The following is a 25,291-nucleotide window of genomic DNA, read 5'->3' as shown; positions in this document are numbered from 1 at the left end:
GCGGCGGGACGGGAACGCCCAGTATGGCGCGGCGGAGGAGGAGAAAGGGCCGGGAGCGCGGGCAGCCTGTCCCGGCCGGGCCGGCCGCAGTGCCCGCCCCGCTCCGGGCCGCGCCGCCGCCACAGCCGCAGCATCGCCGGGCCGCGGCCGCCCCCTGCCGGGCAAGCGCGGCGCTGCGGGCCCGGGCCGGCCTGTAACCCAGCGCGGCTGGCCCGGGCCCCGCCGGCAGCGCGCACCGAGGGCTGCTCCCATCTTACAGGGCAACGGGGAGAAACTCATCTCTGTGTGTGTGCTGGCCTGTTTCCTGGCATGCCTCAACCACTGCTACGAATCATGTGGAACCAGAAAGCCGCTCCAAGCATCCCTCTTGCTAAAAGAATGAAACGGGAAGGGGGGGGGGGGGGGAAGGGAGAAGGTCGTGATGTTCAGAAATGCATTTTGTTTGGAGACATTAGGGTAATCAAAGGGTGGGCAGAGACAGGCTGGGTGCCCTGGAAGCAAGGCAGCAGCCGGCGTTCTGCCTTCCATCCAAAACCATGACCCACCTCAACACCGAAGGCTTGGCTCAGCCCACAGGGAGGCATAAAGCCTTTTGCCTCTCGGGCAAAGACTCTAATTCAGGTCTAGGCCTGAGGGAGGAGGGGAAAAATATTTTTAAAAAGACGTTGTATTTTCTTGCTCAAATGTTCCTTAACTGCCCATCACCACAGTGAGTGGGTGGTGAGCTAGGAGTTGCAGCTTGTTCAATAGCCTAAGGCACAACTAAGTTCCACATCCAATATGACACACAAGTGCTAACTGATAGTTCTCCGGGCCCTCCAAGGGTGGGTCTCAGTCAATGCTTGTTTGCTGTGGCACAGGAAAAGACACATTCACCAAGGCTGTCTGTAAATTAGAACTGCTGCCGGTGCTGGAAAGCACCAGAGGTGCCTTCTCAGCTATTCCACTGCGCCTTCTCTGGAGCTCTGATCTGTTAAGTTTCCACCCTCTCTTCCTGGCCTGTGGCAGCCTGGAAAAGCCAAGTTTTCCTTTACAAAAGTAAGGAGTTTAATCTTCACATCCTCTACAATCGAGGCAAGTTTTGCCATTGATTTCAGCATGCTTATGAGCCTTTATTTTCATCATAGGATGTCACCTCACAGCCCTCCACCTCCTTCCTAGGCCTGGAATGCACGGCTATCTGTATCACTGTAACGGGGTTTTGGGCAGACACATATTTTAAAGCTGTCATGGCCCTACCATCCACCTCCTGGCCCCTCCCAAGCTGCCTGTGCAGGCCAGAGTGCATGCTGAACACACTGCCCCAGAGCATGGCTCTGGAAGAGGATGGTTGCAGCAATGAGCAGGCATGCTCTGTGAGATGGGATCTGACACTGCTGCTAGTCAGCTCCAGCTGAAATGGACTTGTGAGGTGCTTAATCTCCAGATGAAGTGTTTTTGTTTCTCCTCATGTCCTAATATGTGAGCTTAACAGAAACAACAAAGGAGGAAGGCACTGGCAAGCAGGACTTTAGGAACTGGCACAGAAGAACAAGCTGCCAGAGAGTGCTCCCAAGGATCCCTGAACCTCAGCCCACTGACTGCATCATCCCTGAAGCAGATGTTCCCAGGGTTCCCCCTCTCGCTCTCAGGTAGAGAATTGACCAGCAGAGCTGTTCAGAGCTCCCACTGAGCAACAGAAAAAACAACAACACTCAATACAAATTCCTGCTGTGTGGGAAAACAGAAAGCAGTGCTGCAGTTTCTAGAGGTATTCACCACATATCTTTGGTCCCTGAGAACAGGGGCTCCTATCCAAGTGATCATGTTCTTGGCCTCCAGTAAGCACAAAGCCCAACTTGCACAAAAAATTACTCTTGAGGTTACAGGAGCATTTTAGCTTCCTTTTAAAGGAAAAAAGCACACTTCTGGATCCTCATGGTTATAGGAAAGAACTGACTGCTAAAAGAGACAGAAAATGTATTTAAGATTGTTTGAGTTTTTTCAAAATCTCACATTAGAGAACAAACCCATGATTATCAGGTTCAAAGACCTTTCACTTATGACTGGCCTCAGTGAAAACATTTATATGAGAAACAGTAGGAAGAATTAGGTGTTTATAACTGAATGGTATCTTGTTCTGTCACCTGAGAGCAACAGCTTCTGGATGAAGATAATTTAAGAACTTGGATTAAGAATTTGAGAATAGTAGAGGGGTTTTATGGGGAAGGGGTCTGGGAGAGGGGGAAATAGGGCCAAGCAAATACATCAAGTCATCTCAGGTCCCTTTCAACAGGTAAAGTGCACTAAGCTAGACTCCACAGCCAACATACAGGTGACCTACAATGGCCAGACAAGCTTTTAGCCTTGGCCATGACAGATACAAAAGGGTTGGAAGTTGCATGTGTTCTTCAAGAAGGTTTTGCTATTTTAAAATAGAAATATTTGGAACGGCAATAATAGCATCCCCTAAATTTGCTGGGAAATTTCTTGGATAAGAAGAGAAATAAGGAAGGAAGATGCTTTGTCCTCAATCATAAAAAAAAAAGTCAAAGAGACTTCACCCTGAGAATACTCTGCCACTTCAGCAGCTTACATGGACCATTACCAAAAATGCCACACTTCTGTTCTGTTTTTGTTGTTCAAGTTTCATTTCTAGGAGAGCAAGAGGCTGCAATCCTACTAGACCCTCCATTGCCCAGTACCTTTCCAGAAAAAAGAAAACATCACTAACTGGGAAAAATTTAACAAATCTAGGTTAAAATAAGAGAGAGAAAAAGGAAAAGGAAAAAAGATAAAATGGTAAAAAAAAACCTTGAAAGAAAAAAAAAGGGAGAAAAAAGGAAAAAGAATAAGCAAAACTCTTTTTCCATGCTGCTATGAGCACTGCAAAGACATAAATGGACATGAGTCTAACACTTTCCCCTTGCAGGAAATTCTTGCAAGTAACACTAAGCAGGTTTAAAAGGAATAAAAATCCCCTGTGACAGCCAGGGCACTGAGATATTCTCAGGTGACTCTTCTGTCTTTTAGGGACTTTTCTTTTTCTGCCAGTTATCTTTACTGAGTCTAAACAGAAACACCAAGGAGAGCTCACCCCAGCAATGACATGAAGGGACAAGAGGACAGGAGCTTGTTAGCATTCCTGGAACATCCAGCCTATTAAAAAAAAAAAAAAAAGGAGGGGGCAGGGAGAGAGAGAGGAAAAAACCCACCCCTGGGCCTGCACAGTGCAGCTTACCGCCATCTTGATGTCCTTGATGCGTGCCGATGGCATGGAGGTGGCTGGCACCACATCAGCCCAAGAGAAGGAATGAGAGGCCAATGGAGATTTATGTGAGGAGAGTGAGATGGACAAGGTAAAATTGTCAGGAGGAGTTGTTAGAAAGTAAAATATATTGTGACAATTCCACTCCTGCCGTTCATCAATAAACTGACAGATCATTTAGTGTCAATTAGGAGTGATAGATGGACAAGTCCCCATGATCCTGGGCCAAAATTAATGGCTGGGAGGGAGAGGGTGATTGAAAATGACGGCTGACATTGAGAGGAAAGTCCTGAAGGTCCCCAAGGGGCCATTACTTGCCTCATTCCCTTGCAGATCAATGCAGGGACAAACCCAAAAACAGACACTTCAAGACAAAACTTAATCAGACTTCCTTTTCTTTCTTCTCCTTCTAAGTTGTGCCTCCTCACTTGGCAGCCTTGATCCTCTCTGCCTATCCTCCTCACTTCACTGAGGACATCCACAGATGGCTGCAAGCTGCAGAGCAAGGCTGATATCTCCCATGCAGCCAGGAGTCTGGCTCTGCTCCTAATGTGGCAGTGTCACAGAGAAGTCCAGACTGAGACTCACCACAACACTGCTGGATTGGGAGTAGAGAACAGAAGCAATGACATCTTTCCCCCACTGTCCCAGACCAAGAAATTCATGAGCACTTTACTACTCCCATCTGCAAGACAGGGATTGCTAGAGGTTCTAAAACCAGGCACTCTCAGGGGTCATTTCTTATAGAGAGAATACAGGATAGTTTAAGCCCATATTCTTGAAACAGGAGGTTTTTAACTTTACTTATCTCTAGAGACCTTGAATCATAAAACCCCTTAATCTCTTAAATAACTTTCCACTAGCTCCAGGGTGCAATCTCACCACTGCCCACCGTTCAGAGCCTTAAATGATATCTATGCTATTAGAGGGGCTGGGTTACCCTCCTCTAAAGGTCACCCCAACTGCATCCTCTTCCTTCCTACAGGCACTTAAAATTCACCTTCTTGACAAATACATTGCTGGACACTGTACCACTTCTGTTCCAAAAAACTTCAGCACGGTCATTTTCCTAAATAAGCCTTGATTATTCCAACTCTGTGTGGCCTGTCAGTGAGAAAGGGGAAATTTCACTTGTAGCTGAAGCACCTGTTGCTAACCTGCCATCAACCACGTAAAAGAAATGAGGTACACGTGCAGGCACTGGAAGGGACTTCCTACTGAAAGCAGCACTTGTGTTTGCTTGCAGGGCTACCTGAACCAAGCTGTGTTTATTTCCTTAACAGCCCTAGCTGCTGCCTGCAGAGCTGTAGGAATTTTAGGGGGCTCATTGCAAGACCAAAGGGATCAAGCACCTGAGTAAACTGAAAGAGACCCAAGAAGCAAAGAAATTACAGTACTGCTAAAGAAAAAAATGGAAGAAATTCTATGAGGAAAGTCAGAGAGACAAGATCAAAAGAAGCTGGAATTAAATGAATCATGGAAGTGCCTCTCCTTTATCAAATCCTCACCAGTATGCAAAACTGAGTTCCCTTTTCCTTCCCCCACTGGCAGGCACTTTGTGTTTCTTCCTTTTGATGCATGAGATAACCTGACAATAGAGCTTGCTTTGCTTGTCACAAGTGTCAGCACTGATGTCATTAGGAACATCAGCACAGCTTTCAGAATGGCACTTGGGCTCCATCCAGTGGCTGGAGAGCTGCTTCTGTAGGAAAACCCAGCTGTAATTACTGTTATTTGTCTCAGCAGGTTACTAGGCCCCAAGTGGCTGCCCAGGTTCTTGGCTGGTACCCTTTCTGCTAGTACTGGGGCTAGAACATTATTGGGGCGGCAATGAGAGCACCTCTTCTCATAGAGAATGATTCTTCTCAGTACAGATTTAACTAGATACAGCAGATTCAGGTACAGATGGCCCAGGCAGCATGGAAGAATTAATTTTCTGACACTACTTTGAACCATTTCATTGCTGTTTGCAAAGGACCTGGGGGTTTGCTCAGACACTTACCAGCGGTCCTCATCATTCCCCAGATTTACAAAATGGGACTCCCAGCAATGACAACTGTTCTATAAGAGTACTGGGAGTGCAAAGTAATCTTCCCACATTTGGCATTTGAAAACATGAGTAAAATATATCATTTTGATAGTTCTCAGCAATTTAAAAATCTGACACTTGCAAATGCTATGGGAACTCATGATAAAACACTATGTTTCACACATCATCTGTGCCAATCAATTTAAAAAATAATTTAGGTGGGAAAACTTTAAGAATCCTCCTCCTCTTTCTATCTTGCAACAATCTGGGAGAGCAGCAGTCTGATGGAAATAATCAGCAAGATGGTGAAAATATTTACAAATCTACATAAGCATGACATGAGCTGGGTAGTTAAGGGACTAAAAGAGAGCACAAAGGTAGAAAAACAGGTCACAAACTAAATTCTACTCTAACATGTGCCAAATGGAAATTAAAAGAACAATTTCAAGTGATTGTTTCATACTGATAAGACTCTGAACTAGAAATATAGCAGAAAAGCATCCTTGCAGGAAAAGCAATACATATACAGTCATAACTGACTGAATCTGTCAGAAACAGAGCTAAAATATAAGACTTCAAATGGAGAAAGAATAACATAAATAGCTACAAGATCGTTGCACAAGTGGCCGCAGTATTCCATCTGACCCACAATATATTTACACAACACAGAAAATCTAACTGTATCCACTCTGCTCATCCTTCCTTTCTAAGTGAAAGAAAAAAAAAAATCAGATTTTAGCATTGTCAGTTCTGAAAATCAAATTACTTCTAACAGAACGATTCCCAAGTGTAGGTTCAGTTACACTGTCAAAAAAGGGCTTAAACCTAAATCAGATATAACAACAGAAGCATGTTATTATAACTACATCTACACTAGTGAACTTAGAGCAAGTTAACTTGATGGGCTTCCAAACTGAGTCAAATTGGTAGAAAAGCTGTGGGGAGATAGAGCCTGAGAAAACAGAAACAACAAAGCTACAGCAACATGGGTATGACATCAGCCGATGACTCAGACTTTTCACATGAAGGCTTTACCCTGGGATATGTCAGAAAGCAAGCCCTACAGGCCAGCAGCTCAGACTTTTTTAAGGGAGAGAAGAAGAGAAATCAGCTTGGGGATAATACAGAGGAAAGGAAAGACAGGGGAATTAGTTGTACAAAACCCTTGTACCTCATATGACTGGAGAAAGTCAGAACAAACTTCTTCCTAAAATTTACTCAATAAAAACCCTTACTACAAATGAACACTGTCAGATATGACATTTCACATGCACGACTGAGCAAGGGACACATCTTGGTCTCACGTCCCAGTGTGCAGATTCTCAGAGACAGAAGGGTCTGCAACCCTGTGTCCTGTTCTGCTTCTCCAGCTCACCCACATCCAGTGTCACAGAAGCCTTTACTCCAGACGCCTTCAATGCATTGTAACCCACGCAGCTGAGACGCTGGGGGAGCACCACCTACAGCTGCTGCAAATCTATAGGGTAATGTCAAACAATGGAAAACATGGTAAAATAGCACATGGCACAGTGCTGTTACATTAGGAACCTGTTCACTGTCCTTCAGGGCACATTAGGCACAGATATATTGCATATGTATTACCTCCAACCCAGTCCCTCACCTAACCAACAATTGCATAACTTACTTAACTAAACAATGAAATTGAACCTTTTTGTCTGCTGTCACATTTCCATAAAGCTTCTGCTTGGTCCTACAAAGATCCAGGATCTTTGATGGCACTTTTTTAATACCCTGAGGTGGATACATCTTTGCAATGGCAACTTCTAGGTGCAGCCAGCCTATGAAAAATAACCATTATCAGGGTTAAACTGGAGAGCAACAGGAGTTCAGGCTGAGATCTTTATTCCCTTGCTTTATTCTAGTCTCCAGATTTCCAGACTATTTATTTTTCAGAGACAAATGGAGTGATAATTTTCCCAGAAAAGTACGGTTTTTTGGAAAGGCTACCCCAGAATACAGACCATCTTTCTCCCCTCCCAAAAAACACTGACTGTATAACAGGTTTCTGGATGTCCTCATCCATTCTCAGTTTCAGACAAGAAAATACATAACTTTTCATAACTCAGAGTGCCTCCGAAGTATATACTAAGACTTTTACTATAGGCCTTTAAGTACACAAACAATCTCACATCACTTCCCAGCTCAGCCCTTCAGCTCTCTGAATACGAAATACAACACCAGCATAACTTCTAAGCTTAGAAAACCACAACTATTTTAAAGCAAGTAATCTCCTCCCAGTCTGAACTGTCCTCTAGTTTTCATACCTATTCTAATACCATGTCCAGATACTTTGTCTTATGTGTCCTTCATGTAAGCATTGGGCTTCTCAACACACATTCTACAATTTGTATACTTTTTCCTCCCATCTCTTCTTGCTGACCATCTCCATCCATCTCCATTATACCATAACCCCATACACACATAAACATTGACAAATTTCACCTTTACTGTCGAGGCTGATCACTAAATCCTGATGTATTCATTGCACTCTTGTCAGTGTGGTGCTGTCATGTGTCACTCTCCCAGAAAGGACAGAACCAGTCAAATCCCCCATCCCAGCTCCTGCATTTAGCATGCTTATTATGCTCTTGACTCCTTCCAGGCACTGTACCAGGTAAGGAATATGCTGCCTCTGGCAAACAGGGACACGTACACTGTTCTAAACCTTGCCAAGCCAATTAGCCAATGGAACCAAGCAAAAGCAATACTTCAAATGGCTTGAACAAGTTACATTGATTTTGGAAAGAAAGACCACCTGAAAAACCCAGGAAAACTGTTCCAATATCTGTGAGAGGAAGGTCCAACTAGTGATGTTCCTTTATTCCACATCTAAATCCCTCTCAATAAGGAAAGAGATGAGGACTCACTTGGTAGATGCCTGCACAGGATCATCTGCCCAGCCTCCTTGCCGGCGTGGGGGTTTAGGTGGTGGAACCTTCAATAAAGAGAAGAGATGTTACAGACAGCTCTGGTCAAGCCAATTGAGACACCAGCTCCACACACACTAATGTAATTACTAATGTAATGCTTTACCAAATAATGGAGAGGTAGCATTTAAAATGCTCTTTAATCATAAAATAAAAGGAAGACAAACTACAGGACAGGGTTTTAAGCTTGTCTGTAAACAAAAGATGCATCACCCTAATCAGTATCTTGTTAAGTTTCAGGTGTGTGTGCCTTTGACATTTTGAGGACAAACAATACAGTAGCTGACTGATCCACACAGGGTGTGCTCTCCTGGCAAAATAGGGTTCACTGGGAACTTGCTCATCACTGTTGCCCACCTAGCAGTGGGAGGTATCACATTATGCCTTTCCTAGGGTACAAGACAGCATGTTTTAGACATCTTGTTTTAGATGAGGAATTGTTCCTAAAAAGTCTGGTTTTGTCCACTGCTTAGAATAGGAGGATAGATGGCAAATTCAGACACAGTGATCCATACCCAAACTCTTCCAAAGTTAGTTGGGATGAATCCCACCACTGCCACCACTGAAATCCAAAGGGGAAGATCATCTGGAGCTAAAGACATTCCCTACTATTTTCTTGCATTGTCTTGTGTGGCACTCTGCCATATGGCAAGAGAAAATGGGAATTCAGCTTGGGGCTTATGATGGAATTGTCAAATGGGGCCATGAATCCCCACCATCTGGAAGCTGCCCATTGCCATTTACAGATTTGGGCTTGGTTCCCCCAGCCTGAGGCACTCTGTACACACTGCCTTCAGTGTTCTACATGGCAGGCAATGATGATGGCAGAGGCAAGGTGAACCCAGCTTCCATAGCTCCCAACTGATGGTGCCCAGTGAGGGAAGATGGACTACAGGGACCCGTGAATGGACCACTGTGGGAAAGAGTGATTGCATGAAACACATCCCAAAACAGAGAAAAACTGCTCAGTGCAAAGGAATGGTGGGGGCACAGGTGGCTCCCACAGCTTTTATTAAGGAAGTGAATGAGTGGGATGACTCCTGAGGAGTTTTGACTTCAGAGAGGACCTTGCATGTGTAGTGGGGTCAACCCTGAGCCAAAGCCAAATCGCCTCTTGCCACAGATGAGGACAGGGCCGCGCTGACCCCTGATGGTAGGGGTCTCACATGTTTATTTCTTGAAGTAGAAGCATTGTTTGTGAGTGTGGGAAGAGACCCTGCCAGGGGCAGCCTCTGCCTGCTGCAGAGAGGGGGTATGACCCTGCATAGCTCTCTGATAGGAGCAAAAATAGTCATCCTCCAAAAATAAACAGGGAGCAGGAATGAGGCAGGAGCTGCAGTCCCAAAATACCAACTTTCTTCGGCAAAGGGAGCACAGGAGGGCAGAGGGACAGGCAGGGAGCGTGAAACGCAGGAAACAGCCTCCTTATATGGGCTCATCCGTGGGGGACAGAGCTCAGCCGACTGGAATGACCATGTCACAGAATGTGAAGCCTTCAGGGGCCCAAGTGAATGGAGTTTTCTGATCTTTAAATGATTCCCCCAGATTCTTAAGATGCCAAACCAGAGAAGAGGCTACAGTGCCAAAAAAGGAGCATTTTGAATTCAGTTGATCTGGACACACCCAGAGCCCAAGAAAAAGTGGGAACACACACCACATATGGGCGTGCATGCCCACATAAACATCCTTATTCCCATTACATACACCCCTAACCCAAAACCACACTCATTCCCACACAGATGCTTCCCATGCAATAACCCCCTTTCCCCTTACACTATCCCTCTGATAGCCAGCAAGCCTCTTTCCAACAGACAGCCTCACAACTCCTCACAAAGGTGCATGGGGATACAAAAATGACACCAAAGAACTTGGGCCATAAGGCTGAGGGAAAATGCAGCATGTCCAGGGCATATCAATGTCCCTGCAATTTAATTTAGTCATCATCAAAACTAGCCTTCAGATCAAAGATAACTCAAGTGGGGCACACCACATCAGAGGGTGATGACAATGTCTGGCCCAGTCTTTGCACAAGGCATGACTCCAGGGCATCTAGGGGTTTGATTCCAATGTCTTACCAATGTTATACCATGTTCTCATTGATCATACACACCAGGCAAGGCTGAATGTCTGTCAGATCCTGAAAAACACCTCACATACACCTACAGGTCATTTATTCCTCTTGCAAAAAATCAGGTAATTCTTTCTGAATTGCCTACAGGAACACTAGCAACAGGAAAGGCAATGTAACCGTCAGCTGAGGAGAAATAGCTTTTCTTTGTTAGCTGCCTGGAAAGTGCTGCAATAAGGTCAAATGCCACACTTACACTTCTGTAAGTAAATAAACTTACCTTCATATACTTTCACAGTTCCAAAATCTTAGCATGATTTACAATTGAGAATGCAATGCTGTGCTTTACCATAATATGGTGACAGGTAGGGATTTTGCAGCTGCAAGCAAGAGCTTGAGACAGAAAGTGGGACAAATGTCAACCCCAGAGGGACGAGAGCAGAAATAGAGTACACTGTCCTTCTATAATGCAGCAAATGTGCTTTTAAACATACCTTTTTGGTGAAAAAGACTGGGGGATTTAAATGATCAGAACTTGTTGGTACCTACTGTTATATCTTAGGCAAGATTTATATGTATGTTCCCAAATGCAAAGCCATACATACATCCAAACAATCTAGCGCTCAAAACAGATTCCACCAGCTCCTGACAACGGTGTTGTCTCTCAGCCCTTGCTGCGCAGTCTCTTTCACAGCATCAGCTAATCACTTACTTGCTGGAATTTTCCTTTCCACTTCAGTTTTGTCCATTATTTATCTCCAGAGGATCTCCTCTACTCGAGTTTCTGCAGATTGTCCCTTTCCCAAGTAAAACTGCCATGGTTTTTTGTTTTGTTGTTTGTGGTTTGTTTTTTTTTTTCCTCAGAAATTCAGCTCAGGCATTTTTCCAGTATTTCTTAGGCCACCTTCCATACCAACACTTTGATACTTTGATACATCCATAATCAGTATTTTATCTCTCCCTTGGAAAAACTGACTGGCCTGAATTCCATCTCTCCTGCATCAAAGTAGAAACTCTACCTTCTTTTTTATTGTTTTTCAGGCCCTTTCTTATCAGACAGATGCAGAATTCTAATCTGACTTCCCCATTAAAGCAGAAATTTCCAGGCTACTTGTCAGATCACGTCTACAGTTCTGAAGGTGCCAGTTGGATGCTGCTTCCCTCATGGAAGAAACTATCCTGTGTGTCTCTGAATCCTGAAGGTCCAACAAAGTTTATTTTAGGACCAACCACAACAGAGGCAGACTATGGGCATGTTCAGTCCCTCAGATTCTCAGGTGGGTCTGGAAATATGGATTAATTTACCTTCATCAACATGACAACTCCTTTGGAACACTGAGCACTCTGTGCAGGGATGCAGGGACTCAAATGACATTGAGAGCAAGCAACAGAGGACACAATTCTTCTATTATGTCATATTTCCCCTAAAATATGTAGATCTATGTTTTTCCAATATACAAACACTGTGAGATTTTTAAACAGTACGTAGGTGTCTTGTTTTTATCCAACATTGACCGAGAAGTGGAAAGAAACGAGTACAGGCAGTCTCAAGGATTCTCCTCTCCAGCAAGATGCCAGAGGCTCCCTTGACTGAAGAAAAGCAAGTCTACACAACCAGGCCTGATGAATTAGTTTTGATTGCTGCCATTTAAGGAGCTATAAGTCAAATAGCCCCACTGCTCCTAAACAGCCACATAAAATCATCTATACTGATCTCAGAGCATGTATGATATCAAAACCACATCAATTCCAAGATCCATGCAAGCCTGGGCTTTTTTGCAAAGAACAACCCATCTCTGCTGGCTCTGTTTATCATGTCCATGGATGGTTCAAATAGTGCCTCTGATTTTAATGAATACCCTCCAATAACTTCTGCATGTCTTAAATACTGGGCAGAAAATACTGGATTTGCTGGATTTCATCCACAAACTGCCCTTTTCACAGTCACTGGCTTTCCTGTACTAGGGAAAGTGTTACTGAAACAGAAGCTCTTGAGGGCCTTCAAATATTCTCTGCCACCTATCGCAGGTAAAGGAGCAGTTCATATTGTTTACCAACTATCAGGAATTGCCTTCCCAAAACAGTGGCCAGCTATTTGTCAGCTGACACGCACCCATGAGGAAAGCTGTCACCTTTGCAGCATTTGGCACCTTAACCTGTCTAAGGAATTACTGCTCTCCCCTGCAGGAAAACAGTGAATCAGCACACAACAATCTGATTCTCTGAACAAGGGGTCACCAGGTAGAATCCTCTCACAATCCATAGTCATAGGGAAGTGCCTCTCCAGTCTTCCTAAGCATGAACATTTCTCAGTTTGCTATCACTTTATGCTACTTATGGTCAGACATTTTCCCATCCACCTTCCCACCTCCTACAGTTCTTTTGTTGCCTTGATGTAGGTCCAGAAGCACTCAAAGTATGAAATAAATGTGTGGAAAAGGAAAAGCTTCTAATAAAATTATTTTCAATGAGATTGTCCCTAATCCACTTCAAGGCAGACAAGCAGGCAGGGTCCTACTGGAAAGGCTGGGAAACATGGCTGACTAGAAATGCTATTTCAGAAGATGTCATCAAAAGGCAAGGAGATAAGCTCAGAAAGCTGAAAATAACTGCCCTGCCGGTCAGCCAGTCGGGGTGCACGGGACAGAGGCTGCACAAGGCCTTGGGGAGCTCCAGGCCGTGCAGTGCAAGGGCTCACACTGGGGAAGTTGGCCTAATTAGGGAACAAAAGTTCAGCTGCATTTTTGAGATTCCTCCTGGAGAATCTGGCCAACTTCCAGACGAGAGGTCCCCAGGAACAGTCTGGGAGTCCAGCATTTCTACAAGCAACCAGAAAACCTCTGGGAAAAAAAAAAAAAAAGATGCAAATCCTGTAAAATGGAAGCAGGTAAAAAACCCAGTGCTTCCTTGGATGCTGGATCCTTTCAGTGGAGGGTATTTACTAGAATAATGCAAAAATCAAAACACATGACAAACTCTGAGACATGGAGGGACAAATGCAGCTCAGCCCAGGATGGCCACGTAAATGGGAGGGCATTCACAGCGTGCAATAGCTATGGGAAATTCTGCCTCAGAGAACCCTCCCAGGTTCTCAGAAATGCCAATTGCTCCAAGAGCTATCTACTGCCAGTTCACCCTACTCCCAACTGCATGCCTAAGAAAGCAAAACCCTGGCAACATGCCGTATACAAAATGCTGCTACCCCTGCTAAAGGCTCCTCTGCAAGCTGAGGATAACAGGGGAGAACAGGATGCTAGAGAAAAACATGGCAGTAAGACTGTAAGGTCTTTGGGAATAGGAAATTTTTGTTCCAGCCATATACCAACACTCTCTAGATTTATTGCAGTGCAAATTGTAGATATAGAAATGACTGTAAGCGACTGCTTTACAATTATGACTTCCTAGGTCATGAACTCTCTAAACCAGAGTGGAAGGACAGTGCCCAAACCATTGTGATTATTTTTACACAAATAAGGTCCCCTGATCAACACTCAGCTGAGTACAGCTGGTGCTGGGTTCCTCACTTGGATGTTTTAGTTTCAGGGAATGTAGGGGAGAGCACTTGGGGGGTGGCTGCTGCACAGATCCAGACCAGACAATGGAATGAGAGTTTGGAACTGGGTGCCAACCACTGTGCAAGGGTAAGAACTGGGTCAGGAAAATACTTCTCTGATTAAAGGCCCTGATCATATCAAGCCCCAGGCCATGTCTACACCACAGGTGCAGACACACCTGCAAGCATCCACAAGGATCCTCATGAGTCAGCCCAAGTCTGGAAATTGTCTTGTTTTAGGTACTTCTGGTAACAAAGCTAGTACCTCCCCAAGTAGAGTGCAGGTTGCTTCTCACCAGGGGATCTCCACATCATTCTGCACTGTATTTTAGAATGCAAATACACTCACTCGACCTCACCCAATTGGGTGACCTAGCAATTTAAGAACATAACTGGCTTTATATTTCAGGTACTTACCTTCTTTTTATAGTTGTTCTCCCAACAAACATTTAATGAAAACAATTGCTGCTGGCATGTTGACTTAACCTAAAAAGCAACAGCCTATTTTTCCACCCAAATGTTTCAGAAGCATTGGCAACTAGAACTACAAAAGGACTTTGATGCCCCCTCTGGAAAGGTCAGATCTTCAAATCCTCTTTCCAGTTGTCACCTTAAAGCATGCTGTCACTCAAACACTGAGTGATATAGAGCCACAGAGGCCAGCATTCACCTGCATAAGGGTCAGAAATCAGGTGCTGTCCCTGTTTTTAGTCTGTGAAGGACGTTGAGACTACCTATGGCACGTCTACCAAAGCACAACTAGAGGATGAGGTCCCCAAGGGACCCATTGGAACTGATGTCTTCCCACTCAAATGTTGTTGCCTTCAGTTAGAAAGTCTTTCCCTATGGTACCAAAATTCTTTTGATTCCATTTGCAAAGCAGAGCAGCTTCAGGAGAAAGGACTGAGAGCCTTCTCAGACACAGAACAGCTCATAGACTTGTCATGACATATAATATTCCCTATGGAGGTGGTAAACATTACTTGCTACATCTTTCTCAGAGAAGAAAGAGGACAATAAAATCAGTGTTTTCCAGCTTAGAAAGGAGATGGCCAGTTTAATCTCTACATCTAAAGCATGAGGTTCCAACACTGAAATGAACATCTGCTTATCAGGAATTGGAGGTCCCTGAAGGCAAGGAAATGCCCTGCTCTACTTCTGAAGACTAGAAAACACAGGATGGGGATCAGGGTCCCCCACTGATAGTGCAAGGACATGCACCCCCAGAGCTCACAGAATGGGGCCAGAACTCCACAGAAGGACAGTGTTTCAGACACACTGCCATTCCCAGCTACTCTTTATCATCCCAACAGATCCACCAGTCTATCCTGAGATTATCTACATACTATGCAGGCATCCAGAGCAGGATATAGATTTTGTTATGAGGATAAGGCATTTAAATCCCCCTGTGGGTCTATTCAGGGAATAGTCACAGTGCTTTTGCATAAAGCTCTAGCTTTGCTTTTAGATAGGGACTAAAGAAAACTAGTGGAAGGACTTCTTCAAGGTCCCAAAGAAAACCTATGGCAAAGCCACAAAAAGAAACCAGCAAAATCTTGGCTAACAACCACATTCGTACTCCTGCTTATTCTGCCTCTGCAAATTAACTGAAATATTAGGATACACCCTTTATTATACCATTGATTAGCCTCACAGCCTTTGGCTAAATATCCCAGGCAGTCTTGGAAGGTGATGCCAAATGAGTGATTCAACTGGCAAAAATTCAGATGCAAGACGAGTGGTTTGCCAAAGGATGCAAAACAAGTTTCAGAGCAGGCAGATGTCTGGAGGGCAGGACTTCAGCAGGTATGTTCACATCCACAACCCCGAAGAGGTTGCTTGTTAGTATTCAAGCAGCTACAAAGTTATCTTCAGCACAGCAAGAGGAGAGGGACCAAATCCAGGAAGAGTTCAGATTGTAACACTCAGCAAAGCCCAAAGGGAGTTCAGAGAAGGGTTATATGAGCCATCCGGGGGACGAAGGAGCCAACTTCGGACAAATGATTCAAGAAGCCAAGTATTTCAGATTGGCCAGGCAATGACTAAGGGAGGGATATACTGCAACAAGATTTGAATCACACTTTATAACAAAGTTCCACTAGCAGTTGATTTGGAAGAGACTTATGATACAATTAACAGAAGTTTGTAAGCATACTGCAGTATAAGTTACAAGCAGCTTACTGATCAGTCAGATTTCTGAACTCAGTTAACCACTTTATACCTTTTACAAATGGAAAAATACTATAAAGTGTGACTGTCATACTTAAGAGCACAAGCTTGAATAAAGGACACGGGAATTAGCCAAACAAAATGGTTTTCAAAGCAGGGACCCCTCATACTAAGTAAAATCTCCTTGCCAGGCACCATTGCATAACATCCCTGAAGCAACAATTGCTCATGTGGAAGAGTCACATCAGTAAAGTTATTTTAATGAAATTTAGCAGCCAGAAGCAAGAAGGCGCCTGTGGCATGTGACCAGTCAGCACTCAACAGCAGACCTTGGGAATCAATGATTTAGGGCACTGTATGGAGGTGGAATTAGTTCCAGTGAAATGACTGTAAGGACTGGTTTCGGGGGGGCTGGGGTGGGGGGGAAGATTAGATCAATTATCAGTAAAAATTTCTATTAGGCAACCAGTCCCCAAAACTATACTCATCAGTGGGAGGTCTCTTTGCCTGATAAATGGAAAAGTGCTCTGGGCATAGTCCTGAACCATCCATCACTGCCAAATAAACCCAGTGGATCTTTTTTACAATATCATCTCTTGCACTACCAAGAGAAAACTGAGCTAATCTGAATAGTCTTGACTCCTTGTGATGAGCATACCCTTCTGAGCCAGAATTAATGAGATGGGTGATAGGGGTTTCTTTTCTGGGCTTTAAATTTCACAGATGAATCTACTGTGCTACCAGTACTGGAGTGGTCCTTCAGCAGAAGGAATTAAGAGCACAGGAGAGGGTGTTTTAATTATCTAACAGAGCAACTCTAGACAGGAAAAATTGGGCAACACCAATTCCATGGTTAGGAAGAGTGCAAGGCAATTACCCCAAAGACTTCAACAGAAACAGGTAGAACTTCTCAGGTTGTTCTGAATGGCATTATCCTGGCTCCTAATGCTAAATTAATGCTAAGGTGTATTTTATCTTTAGTGCAGGATAAAAAAAGGATATGTGTATTCCTTCTCTGTGTGTAACAGGAGCCTGGGAAGAAGCACTATGACATTATTATTGATTCTGGCATTCAGTGCTGGTGAAATAAAAAGAAAAGACACATAGAAAATCTAAAGGCACATGTCCTTGTTACTCCTGCCTGGCCCTCTCCTCTGGGGCACTAGCAAGACTTCATCATCCATAAGGAGAAGTTTTCATGCTATAAGAGCAAACTAACCATACTGGACAGCAATCTAGGTTAAGTCAGGCTTTGTACTCTATTAGCTAATTGCTGTCCTGACTTTTAAATGAAAACAGAGTATCTTTTCAGTGGCCACATATACATCTGTAACCTCAAAACAAGATGCAGCAGCTGATAAGAGCAGCTGTTTCAAAGATAATTAAAAATCTGTCAGCAACAGAAACAGAGGATGCAGGAAAGGCACTGCATCCAAAGCAAACTTTATATTATTCTCCAGTACTAGAGTACCCTCTTAAGGTAGCCTCCAGACAGATAATAGGTTAATCCTACTAGTCCCCTTCAGAGGAGCCAGCATCTACCTAGAAAGCCTCTAGTCTTACGTGGTCAACCTTTTCCTGATGATCTTCATCCTTGAAGGGTCAGAAGGGAAAAAGAGAGAAAGAAGTTAAAAGGAAGCACTATGGAAGCCTGCACAAAACAGCTTGAAGATTGACATTTATGACTGTCCTGCAGCATGTGCTTTGCAACCTTATTCACTTGAGCAAACCACAAAGTTGATCCTACATTATAACATTTTATATCTAGCCATTTATGCAGATGCCAACTGTGATACTTAAAGAAAAAAAACCAAATTCCAAACATGAGCAAGAAGAGAACAGACTTAGTTCATTCGCCCTATAGCATGATAAAACTCAAATTATTCAGTTGTGTAAGATCCTAGAAAGACTCATATGGAGAGTCACTGCAGCCATGCCAGGAACCAGTATTGATGGTGGACCAGTCATACTAGGAGCTATACACTGTAGCAGGCTACAGCCCTTTTTTCAGAAGCTACTGTTTCTCAAGGCAACCTCAGATTCTCCCCTGAGAGCACAGGCTGCAGCAATTAGTGTAAAATAGGCATAGCTACCATCCATGTTTGTTGTCATTACATTACAAGTGTCCCATATTGTTGTCTCCTCATTGCAAGAGTTTCATACCTCCTCAATGTTCCTCATGGGCAGCTCCTCTAAGCACTGACTTTTCCTTCTTCTCATAGTAGCCAGCTGACTCCAGTTTCCCTTTCAACCAACCAACCTACTCTTTTATAACACTCTTCTCATTGGCTACAGCTGTGGCCTGTTAAAGTCAGGCCTGTTTCTAATCACTAATAATTGGCTCAGCTACAACTCCTTAGGGCTAAGACTACTTTTTATACTACCTTTATTTTCTTATATTCTATCCCCCTACAATTCCCCTTTTTTCTTTTAATTACAGAGTTGCAGCATTTATAGAAGGACATGTTCAAATAAATTAACATTATCACACATTCATATATTTCATTCAGAACTAATAGTTATACAAATGTTCAGACAACATATTATAGTACAAATATGTATATATTTCTGAGTGTTGGTTCCATTTTGCAGCTTTTCTCAGTTTACAAAGTACTTATCTTCAAAATCTTTTATACTCCTGTTTAACAAACATTAATAGCTGCAATTGATATATTTCACCAATCAATAAACACATTGTACTGAATAATAGAACTATTCTTTTTCCAGTTCTTACAGTTACTTTAGTAAATCCTCCCACTCCTCTCTCAGTTTTGTTGCTTTTCCTCATACAGTTCTCTACCCACATCACCATGGAATCACATTGCTTAATGTTTAATTCTTCTTTCCTAAATCACCACGGGATCATGTTGGTTGATACTTAAGTCCTTTTTCCTAAATCGCGTTGGGGTCACCATTTGTTATCATTATATTGCAAAGGTTCCATATTGTTGTCTCCTTATTGCAAGAGTTTCACACCTCCTTGATATTTCTCGTAGTCAACTCCTCTAAGCACCGACTCTCCCTTCTCACAGCAGCCAACTGACTCCAGTTCCCCTCTTTACCCATTCTTTTATAGCACTCTTCTTCTCATTGGCTACAGCTGTGGCCTGTTAAAGTCAGGCCTGCTCCTAATCACTAGTAATTGGCTCAGCTGCAACTCCTTAGGGGTAAGATTACTTTCTATACTGCCTTTATTTTCTTATATTCTGTCCCCCTACATGTGTTAGCTTCACCAGATGATCTAAAGCTAACACTGTAAGGGAGTAGCTTGGTTATATAGATAAGGAACTCAAAAAAATCAGCCTGTTAATCACTCTGAAAGTAGCAAACTGGTTGAGAACCTTTTAGATGTGCAGACTCAGCACCAGCAGTTGCAGAAACCAGAGCTATTAGGCACCAAATGCAAGGAGGTAATTAAGAATCCACTTTTATTCTAGAAATCACAGTGTTCAGAAGCACTCAGGAGGAGAATTTACAATATCCTAAATTGATCTATGACCCTCCACCAGGAGTATGCATAGGATAGCTGGAAACACTCCACTAACCCACCTGACTTTTGTTCTGGATTAAAACATCTCTCCTGTGGAACATGGAATCCATGTGATTAATAAATTGCATATATCTCTCATGGAAGTGGTTTGGTATCTGAGTTCATTTTGTGTCTTTGCTGTCATCTGGTCTTATCATCTTACTGCAGTAAGAGCAGAGGGGGGCTACATGCAGGTTAGAGCAGCTGGGGTACAAAGGTGTCCTTACCAATAAGCAGCACAAGTGAAATCAGGTTTGCCCAACTGGTAAAAATCTGTTGGAAGCATGTATCTGTCAGCCTGCTTCTTCCCACAGCCAAAAGCAGAAAGGCTTCTGTGGGGTCCAACATGACCTAAGCTTCTCCGGATGTACAGAGCCCAAGTGGCACAAGACTTGCACTAGCATGGAAGAAAATCCAGCTGCGCAACACATGTTGGAAAAGTATTTAAATAATCTCTTCTTGGAGCAATTTTTCACGTGTGTTTCACCTTCAGGAATTCTTATTTGCTTTCTTACTACCACCCAAGGACCACAACTAAATAAGCAAGCTTACAAATACCAGCTAGGACAACAAAAGAACATATTTTCAGAAGAGAAAGTACAGAGCCTTTCCCCAGGCTGTGGTGAAATGTGACAGAGACAACCAGCAGGGAACTTGATTATTGGGCAAACTCTGATATAAAGTAATTTTGTCCTACCTGTGTGGAAATATTTTGAAAATAGGGAAAACCTTCATCCTTTAGGCTGACCATTGCCTAGTAAAGCAGTCTCCATTCAAAGGATCTACAGAGTGCTGCCAGAGACATGCTGGCAAAATCATACTGAGACTGCAAGAGGCAGAAACCAGGGAACTCTTGAACAAGGTCCCATGGGAATCACATCACTGTAGGATAAAGAAAAATAGACCATGGAAGTAGGATAACATTAAAATATTTTTCCGTACAGATTTCTTACAGGACAACAAATAGCTCACTCTTGTTGAGAGAAGAAACAGGAAAGGAAAAATCTGCTGATACATTTTTTAAAAGGCTTTTCCACTCAGCTTTCCAAATCAATCTCATCAAGAGCTCCAAACCTGGCCAAAAAACTTCTGATGGATGTCATCAAGCCAGCATTCAGGCTGTTGGATGCAGTGATATTAGAGCCAGGAAAAAGGTTTGACTTTAATTCTGTAAAAGTGTCCAGAAGTCCTGTTAGGATGGGATAGCAAAGATCTTCAACAGATCTCATTGCATGATCTGTCCGTCTCATTATACAAATAAAACAACTAGCTTGACTTTCTCCCATACTGTCAGAAACCTGATAGCATCAAGATGAGTAAATGTACTACATAAAGCCAGGGGATGGGAAAGGCCTCTTAATGGAAAAAGAGATACATTACCCCTCTGAAATGAATGTTTGAAATGTGGTGTTCTGGCATGCAGCAAGCAGATTTATCTCTAGGAATTCCCACTTACAGCATATTCCCCTGGGTGCCCAAGAAGTGCCTGCTGAATTGCCAAGGAGCTCTGAGGGCAGGAACGCACACAGCCTTTGCTGCAGGAGGCTGCCAACTGCACCAATTACAGCAAATAATCATGTTCCATCTTGCCTGGTGAAATAACACATAGCTGCAGTGTTGTTTGTTAGTACTTGTACTTCTGAAAAGGCAGGAATGCTCTGCATGTCACATGGGCAGAGTGTGAGCTTTGTGACCTTTCATGAGCCCCTTGAGGAGGTCTACGTTTGATGATAATGCAGGTACTTCCACACAGAATGGGAATTATGAAGTAGAGATTTGGGCAGAGGAATTAGAGATTTGCTGCTGTAGTTAAGAATATTCTTGTGGGAGAGACATACACACAGCAGGTTCTGAAAAAATACTAAGATATCATAGTGTTTTCATAGAGCTTGGGGGAAGTAGATCAGGCTACAAGGCATAAGAGATTGCAGCTGCACCCTGGGGAAGGAGGTTTTAACACACATTTGTTGTATAGAACAACACACAATTTGCACTGTCTTTTGGGAGAGAGAGCCCAGGCCAAGCAGAGATCAGCAGTAACCTGATAAGATCTATGCTCCAAGTCAGATGATTTGCCTATTGACTTCAAAACAAAGATCTTTTTAATTACAATAATTGTCCACCCTCTAAGTGAATTTCCTTGTAATAAGCCCAGATGTTGAAACATGGATAGACAGGTACCTTTTGCTTCCTTCAAGCAAGCTGCTGTGACTGGAAAACACTTCCTGGATGATTCTCAGTGTCATGAAAAGACCAAACAATAGCACAATTGGTATGTTCATACCAGAAATTTGAGATGGGTGGAAACTGGTTGGATTGGCAAGGAATTGAGAAAAAAAAATTTAAAAAGAGTCAAGGTGAATTAAATCAGTTTTAAAACTCTGAGAAAGCTCTGAAGGCAAAATCACTAACCTGAATGTGAAATGCATATGAGGGTATGAATATGGCAAAGGTTTAAGACAAACCCCTTTGCCTTCAAAATCAGTAATAAGAATAAAACCTTCTATGCTAAAATTAATTACATAGTGCCTAATCCACTACTGCCAGTTCCAGAAAAAAACTAAAAGGACTGTGTTTGTTTTTTTTTAATCTTGCATTTCTTTTGAGAAGATTTCTTATAGAGGTTTCAAAATGGGCTGAATGAGACATCCATTGTAACCCCACCACTTAAAAGCAAGCCAAGGCCAAGCTTCCAGAAAAGTAAAAGGGGATTGCCAATCTAGGGTGAAGGAAAAAACAATATTAGTTCTGTTAAATACTCACTTTGGTAACAAACGTGGTCACATATAAAAAGCCTCCAATTTTGGAGCAAGGGAAAAGGCTGAGGATTATTTACAGTGGATTTTGTCTTTCTTCCAGTACCTCCGAGGTTCTTGATTAACACAAACATTTAGCAACAAAGACCTGTCTGAAGGAGACTACTGACACAAACTATCCTTCCTGGTGGTTAAGATCCAGTACTAACATATTTGAATGTTGTAAGACATGTAAGTCCTCACCCTTCTGCCGCTGAAAAGCTCACTACTCTCAAACAGAACACTGTAAATATTTCTTAGTCTTCCTCAGGACTGGCCCAAGTCCTGGAGCCCCTATGACCTCTTCCCAGCTATTGAAATGGTTGTGATGTGAGCAGTAAGCCCAAGCAAACTGCAGTAAGTTACAGTCCATCAGCTGTACCTCTACATAGTGCCCTGGTCTCTCTAAAACCAGAGAATCAGATCATGAACTAGGATGGCCAGTTCCAGCAAGAGAACCCCAAGAGAACAATCTGACAGTGAGCCACCCTAATGTGGAGGCCAGCTAATGATTACACCCCCTTAAACCATCAGTTGTTTCCTCTAAGACTTTCTTTACCTATGAGGTCGATGGTTACATCTCTTTCTTAAATTGCATCTTCTGCACATTCCCTCAAAGAATCCATCCTGAATGCCTACAGCATATCCAAGGGGAGATTCCCTAGGTGGAAGATGAATCTCCATTATGCCTACCAAAAGAAAAGAGCATACTTTCTCCAGGAAAAAAAGTCTGCTCTATGAGGTGTTACTGTAAACTAAGCTGTAATAGTGCTATTTTCAACAGCATCATAGGGTCTCAAAGGAAAAATCCCCCCTCCACAATCATTTTGGCACAGATGTCTGGAACACAGCTACTCAGTGTAATAGGAAAGTTTTGTCACTGCACAGGGAATCAGGGAGTAGTCACTCCAAGACAGAAGGTCCTAAGGCTCTGAGCAGAGTAGCCTGAAGCAGAGGTGGTGCCAGGGTGGCCAGCAACGCAAAATGATTTCCAGTTTAAAGAAGCCAGGAATATGGTATGCTGGAGACCATTGACTGGCATTGCAAAACAGTAAGCATCACCTCATTTAAACAAATATCACTGTCAACAAGGTGGAAGTCAGATGACATTTTTTCCATCTGGTATGTGTCAGGGAGCAAAACTGGTATGTCATTTCTTGAAAGCTGCACCTTCTAGCAGGAGATGTCTGTGGAGGTGCTGTGCTAACATCCAACAGCAAGCTTCCAGGAAGGATTTCAGCATTCTGCAACACTAAGCAAAAAAATCAATTGAAACAGTTCAGATCTATTTCTGAATACTTGAGGATGTTGCCTCACTCTCCTGAGAAAGAGGAGTTCCTGACCCCCTTCTACCATTTGAAGATGTACTAATAGAACAGTCTCTGAACCAAAGTTTTCCTCCAAAGACAAGTGGGAGCTGAGTTTGCACATTATTACCCAAGGAAAAGTCTCAGATGCTGCAAAGCTGGCTCCTAGCACGACCTTTGTAGCCGTGCACAGAGAAAATGAAAAAGAGCATTACTACACAAACTTGATAGAGACCATGTCAGATGTACTCTGGCTCTAGCAAACAAAGCACAAAAGTAAGGCATCTATTTATCTGCCTTGCTACTGTAGGTGGTGGCAAAACTGGTCACAAAAGTATGTGCCTGCCCACATTTTAAATCTAGAAATTAAAATATCAGGAAGATATGTATGCACAGAACGGAGGGGCCCCAAGTCCTGTATGATACTACTCTCTGTAGTTGACATGTAAGAAACCATAGTCCAATAGTTTCCTGTGTGGAAACTATTATACAAAGGGCAACACCAGGAAAGGGACAGGGCAGTGACATGAGTCCCAAATTAAGGACAAAATTCAAAGGGCAAAGCACACCATGCAGGAAGGAAATTCAGAAGAAATTAATAATTCTCCATTGGAGACAACAGCAGGACAACAGATAAGCCCTTCTGACAGGACACCCACCTCTCCAAGAGAAGCAGACGGGGAATTCTTCGTGCTGAGTTTTTCACCTGAAAAGAGGTCCTGGCGGGCTCGACGGCCCATCTTTAGTACCTGTAGTGCAGGGGGAAACACGAAGGAGCAGAGGATACACAGTTACTGACAAGAGCTGTTTGAGGGAAGGGAGCGGAACGCCAGGCACGGCCCTGCCGCCACGCCCCGCCCCGCAGCGAAGCGCGGTGCCCTCCCAACGCAGAGGCTTCGCCCGCCGCAGGTGTGAGCCCTCCCGCCCCTCCCAGCCCGCCAGCCGCGCTGCTCGGCCCCACCGCCGGCCGCTCGGCCCGGCCCGGCTCTTCCGCTGCATGGTGCCCCACGGCAGCCGTGCCGCCGGCCCCGCGCCCCCTCCAGGCCGCGGTCCGAGGCCCCGGGGCCCCGCTCGTAGAGGCTGGGCCCGCCCCGGCCCCGCTCACCCCGGCGACGCCGCCTCTCCGCGGCGCCTCCACTCGCTCCGGCTCAGCCTCCATCCGCCGCCGCGGCCGCCGGTGCTTCCGGCGGACAGCCCGCCCCGCCGCCCCGGCAACCGCGGGCACGGCCCCGCCGGCTGCCCCGCGCCGCCCGGCCACCGAGCCCCGCGAGCTGGGCCGAGCACCCGGCACCTGGCAGCCACCGAGACATCCACCCCCGCGCACTCTTAACACCTTGGCCTGACTGAGGGGCACACCTGTGCTGCAGCACCTCATGCGGGTACTCTGCCAGCCCTTTCTAGTTCCACTTGCGGTGCGGCAGGCCAGGAACAGTCTGACGCTCTGCCTTCTCCAGCTTGTTGCCGAAGACACTTTTTAAGTTCCCACTAAGGCAGATAAATCCTAGCCTTACACATCTGTCTCATGATAGAGGCTTTAGCCAAAGTCTCCTGATGGCTTCTGATGCTCTTCCCAATTCTCCCTGGCTCTCTAACACAGCTTTCCAGATGGGGCAGCCGGTCCCCAGAGCCCACGGTGGAGGCGGTGC

At 44.2% G+C, this 25,291-nt stretch overlaps 1 protein-coding gene across 1 annotated transcript in view; it reads right to left on the bottom strand.

Annotated features, from left to right (window-relative positions):
• The window catches only part of IFT43 (intraflagellar transport 43), a 43,886-nt gene extending 19,073 nt beyond the window's left edge, over nt 1–24,813 (bottom strand). The window contains exons 1-3 of the mRNA XM_058026718.1: nt 24,751–24,813; nt 24,305–24,394; nt 8,165–8,232 (exon numbers count right to left, since the gene is read on the bottom strand). Of these exons, the coding sequence (XP_057882701.1) occupies nt 8,165–8,232; nt 24,305–24,394; nt 24,751–24,804 (212 nt within the window). The 5' untranslated portion in view covers nt 24,805–24,813. The remainder of the gene's footprint in view (nt 1–8,164; nt 8,233–24,304; nt 24,395–24,750) is intronic.
• Between the last annotated feature and the right edge of the window lie 478 nt (nt 24,814–25,291).

The sequence above is a fragment of the Melospiza georgiana genome, chromosome 6 (genome assembly GCF_028018845.1).
Source record: "Melospiza georgiana isolate bMelGeo1 chromosome 6, bMelGeo1.pri, whole genome shotgun sequence".
Lineage (NCBI taxonomy): Eukaryota > Metazoa > Chordata > Aves > Passeriformes > Passerellidae > Melospiza > Melospiza georgiana.
Note: the sequence above shows the minus strand (reverse complement) of the source record. Positions and strands in the feature narration are given on the sequence as shown.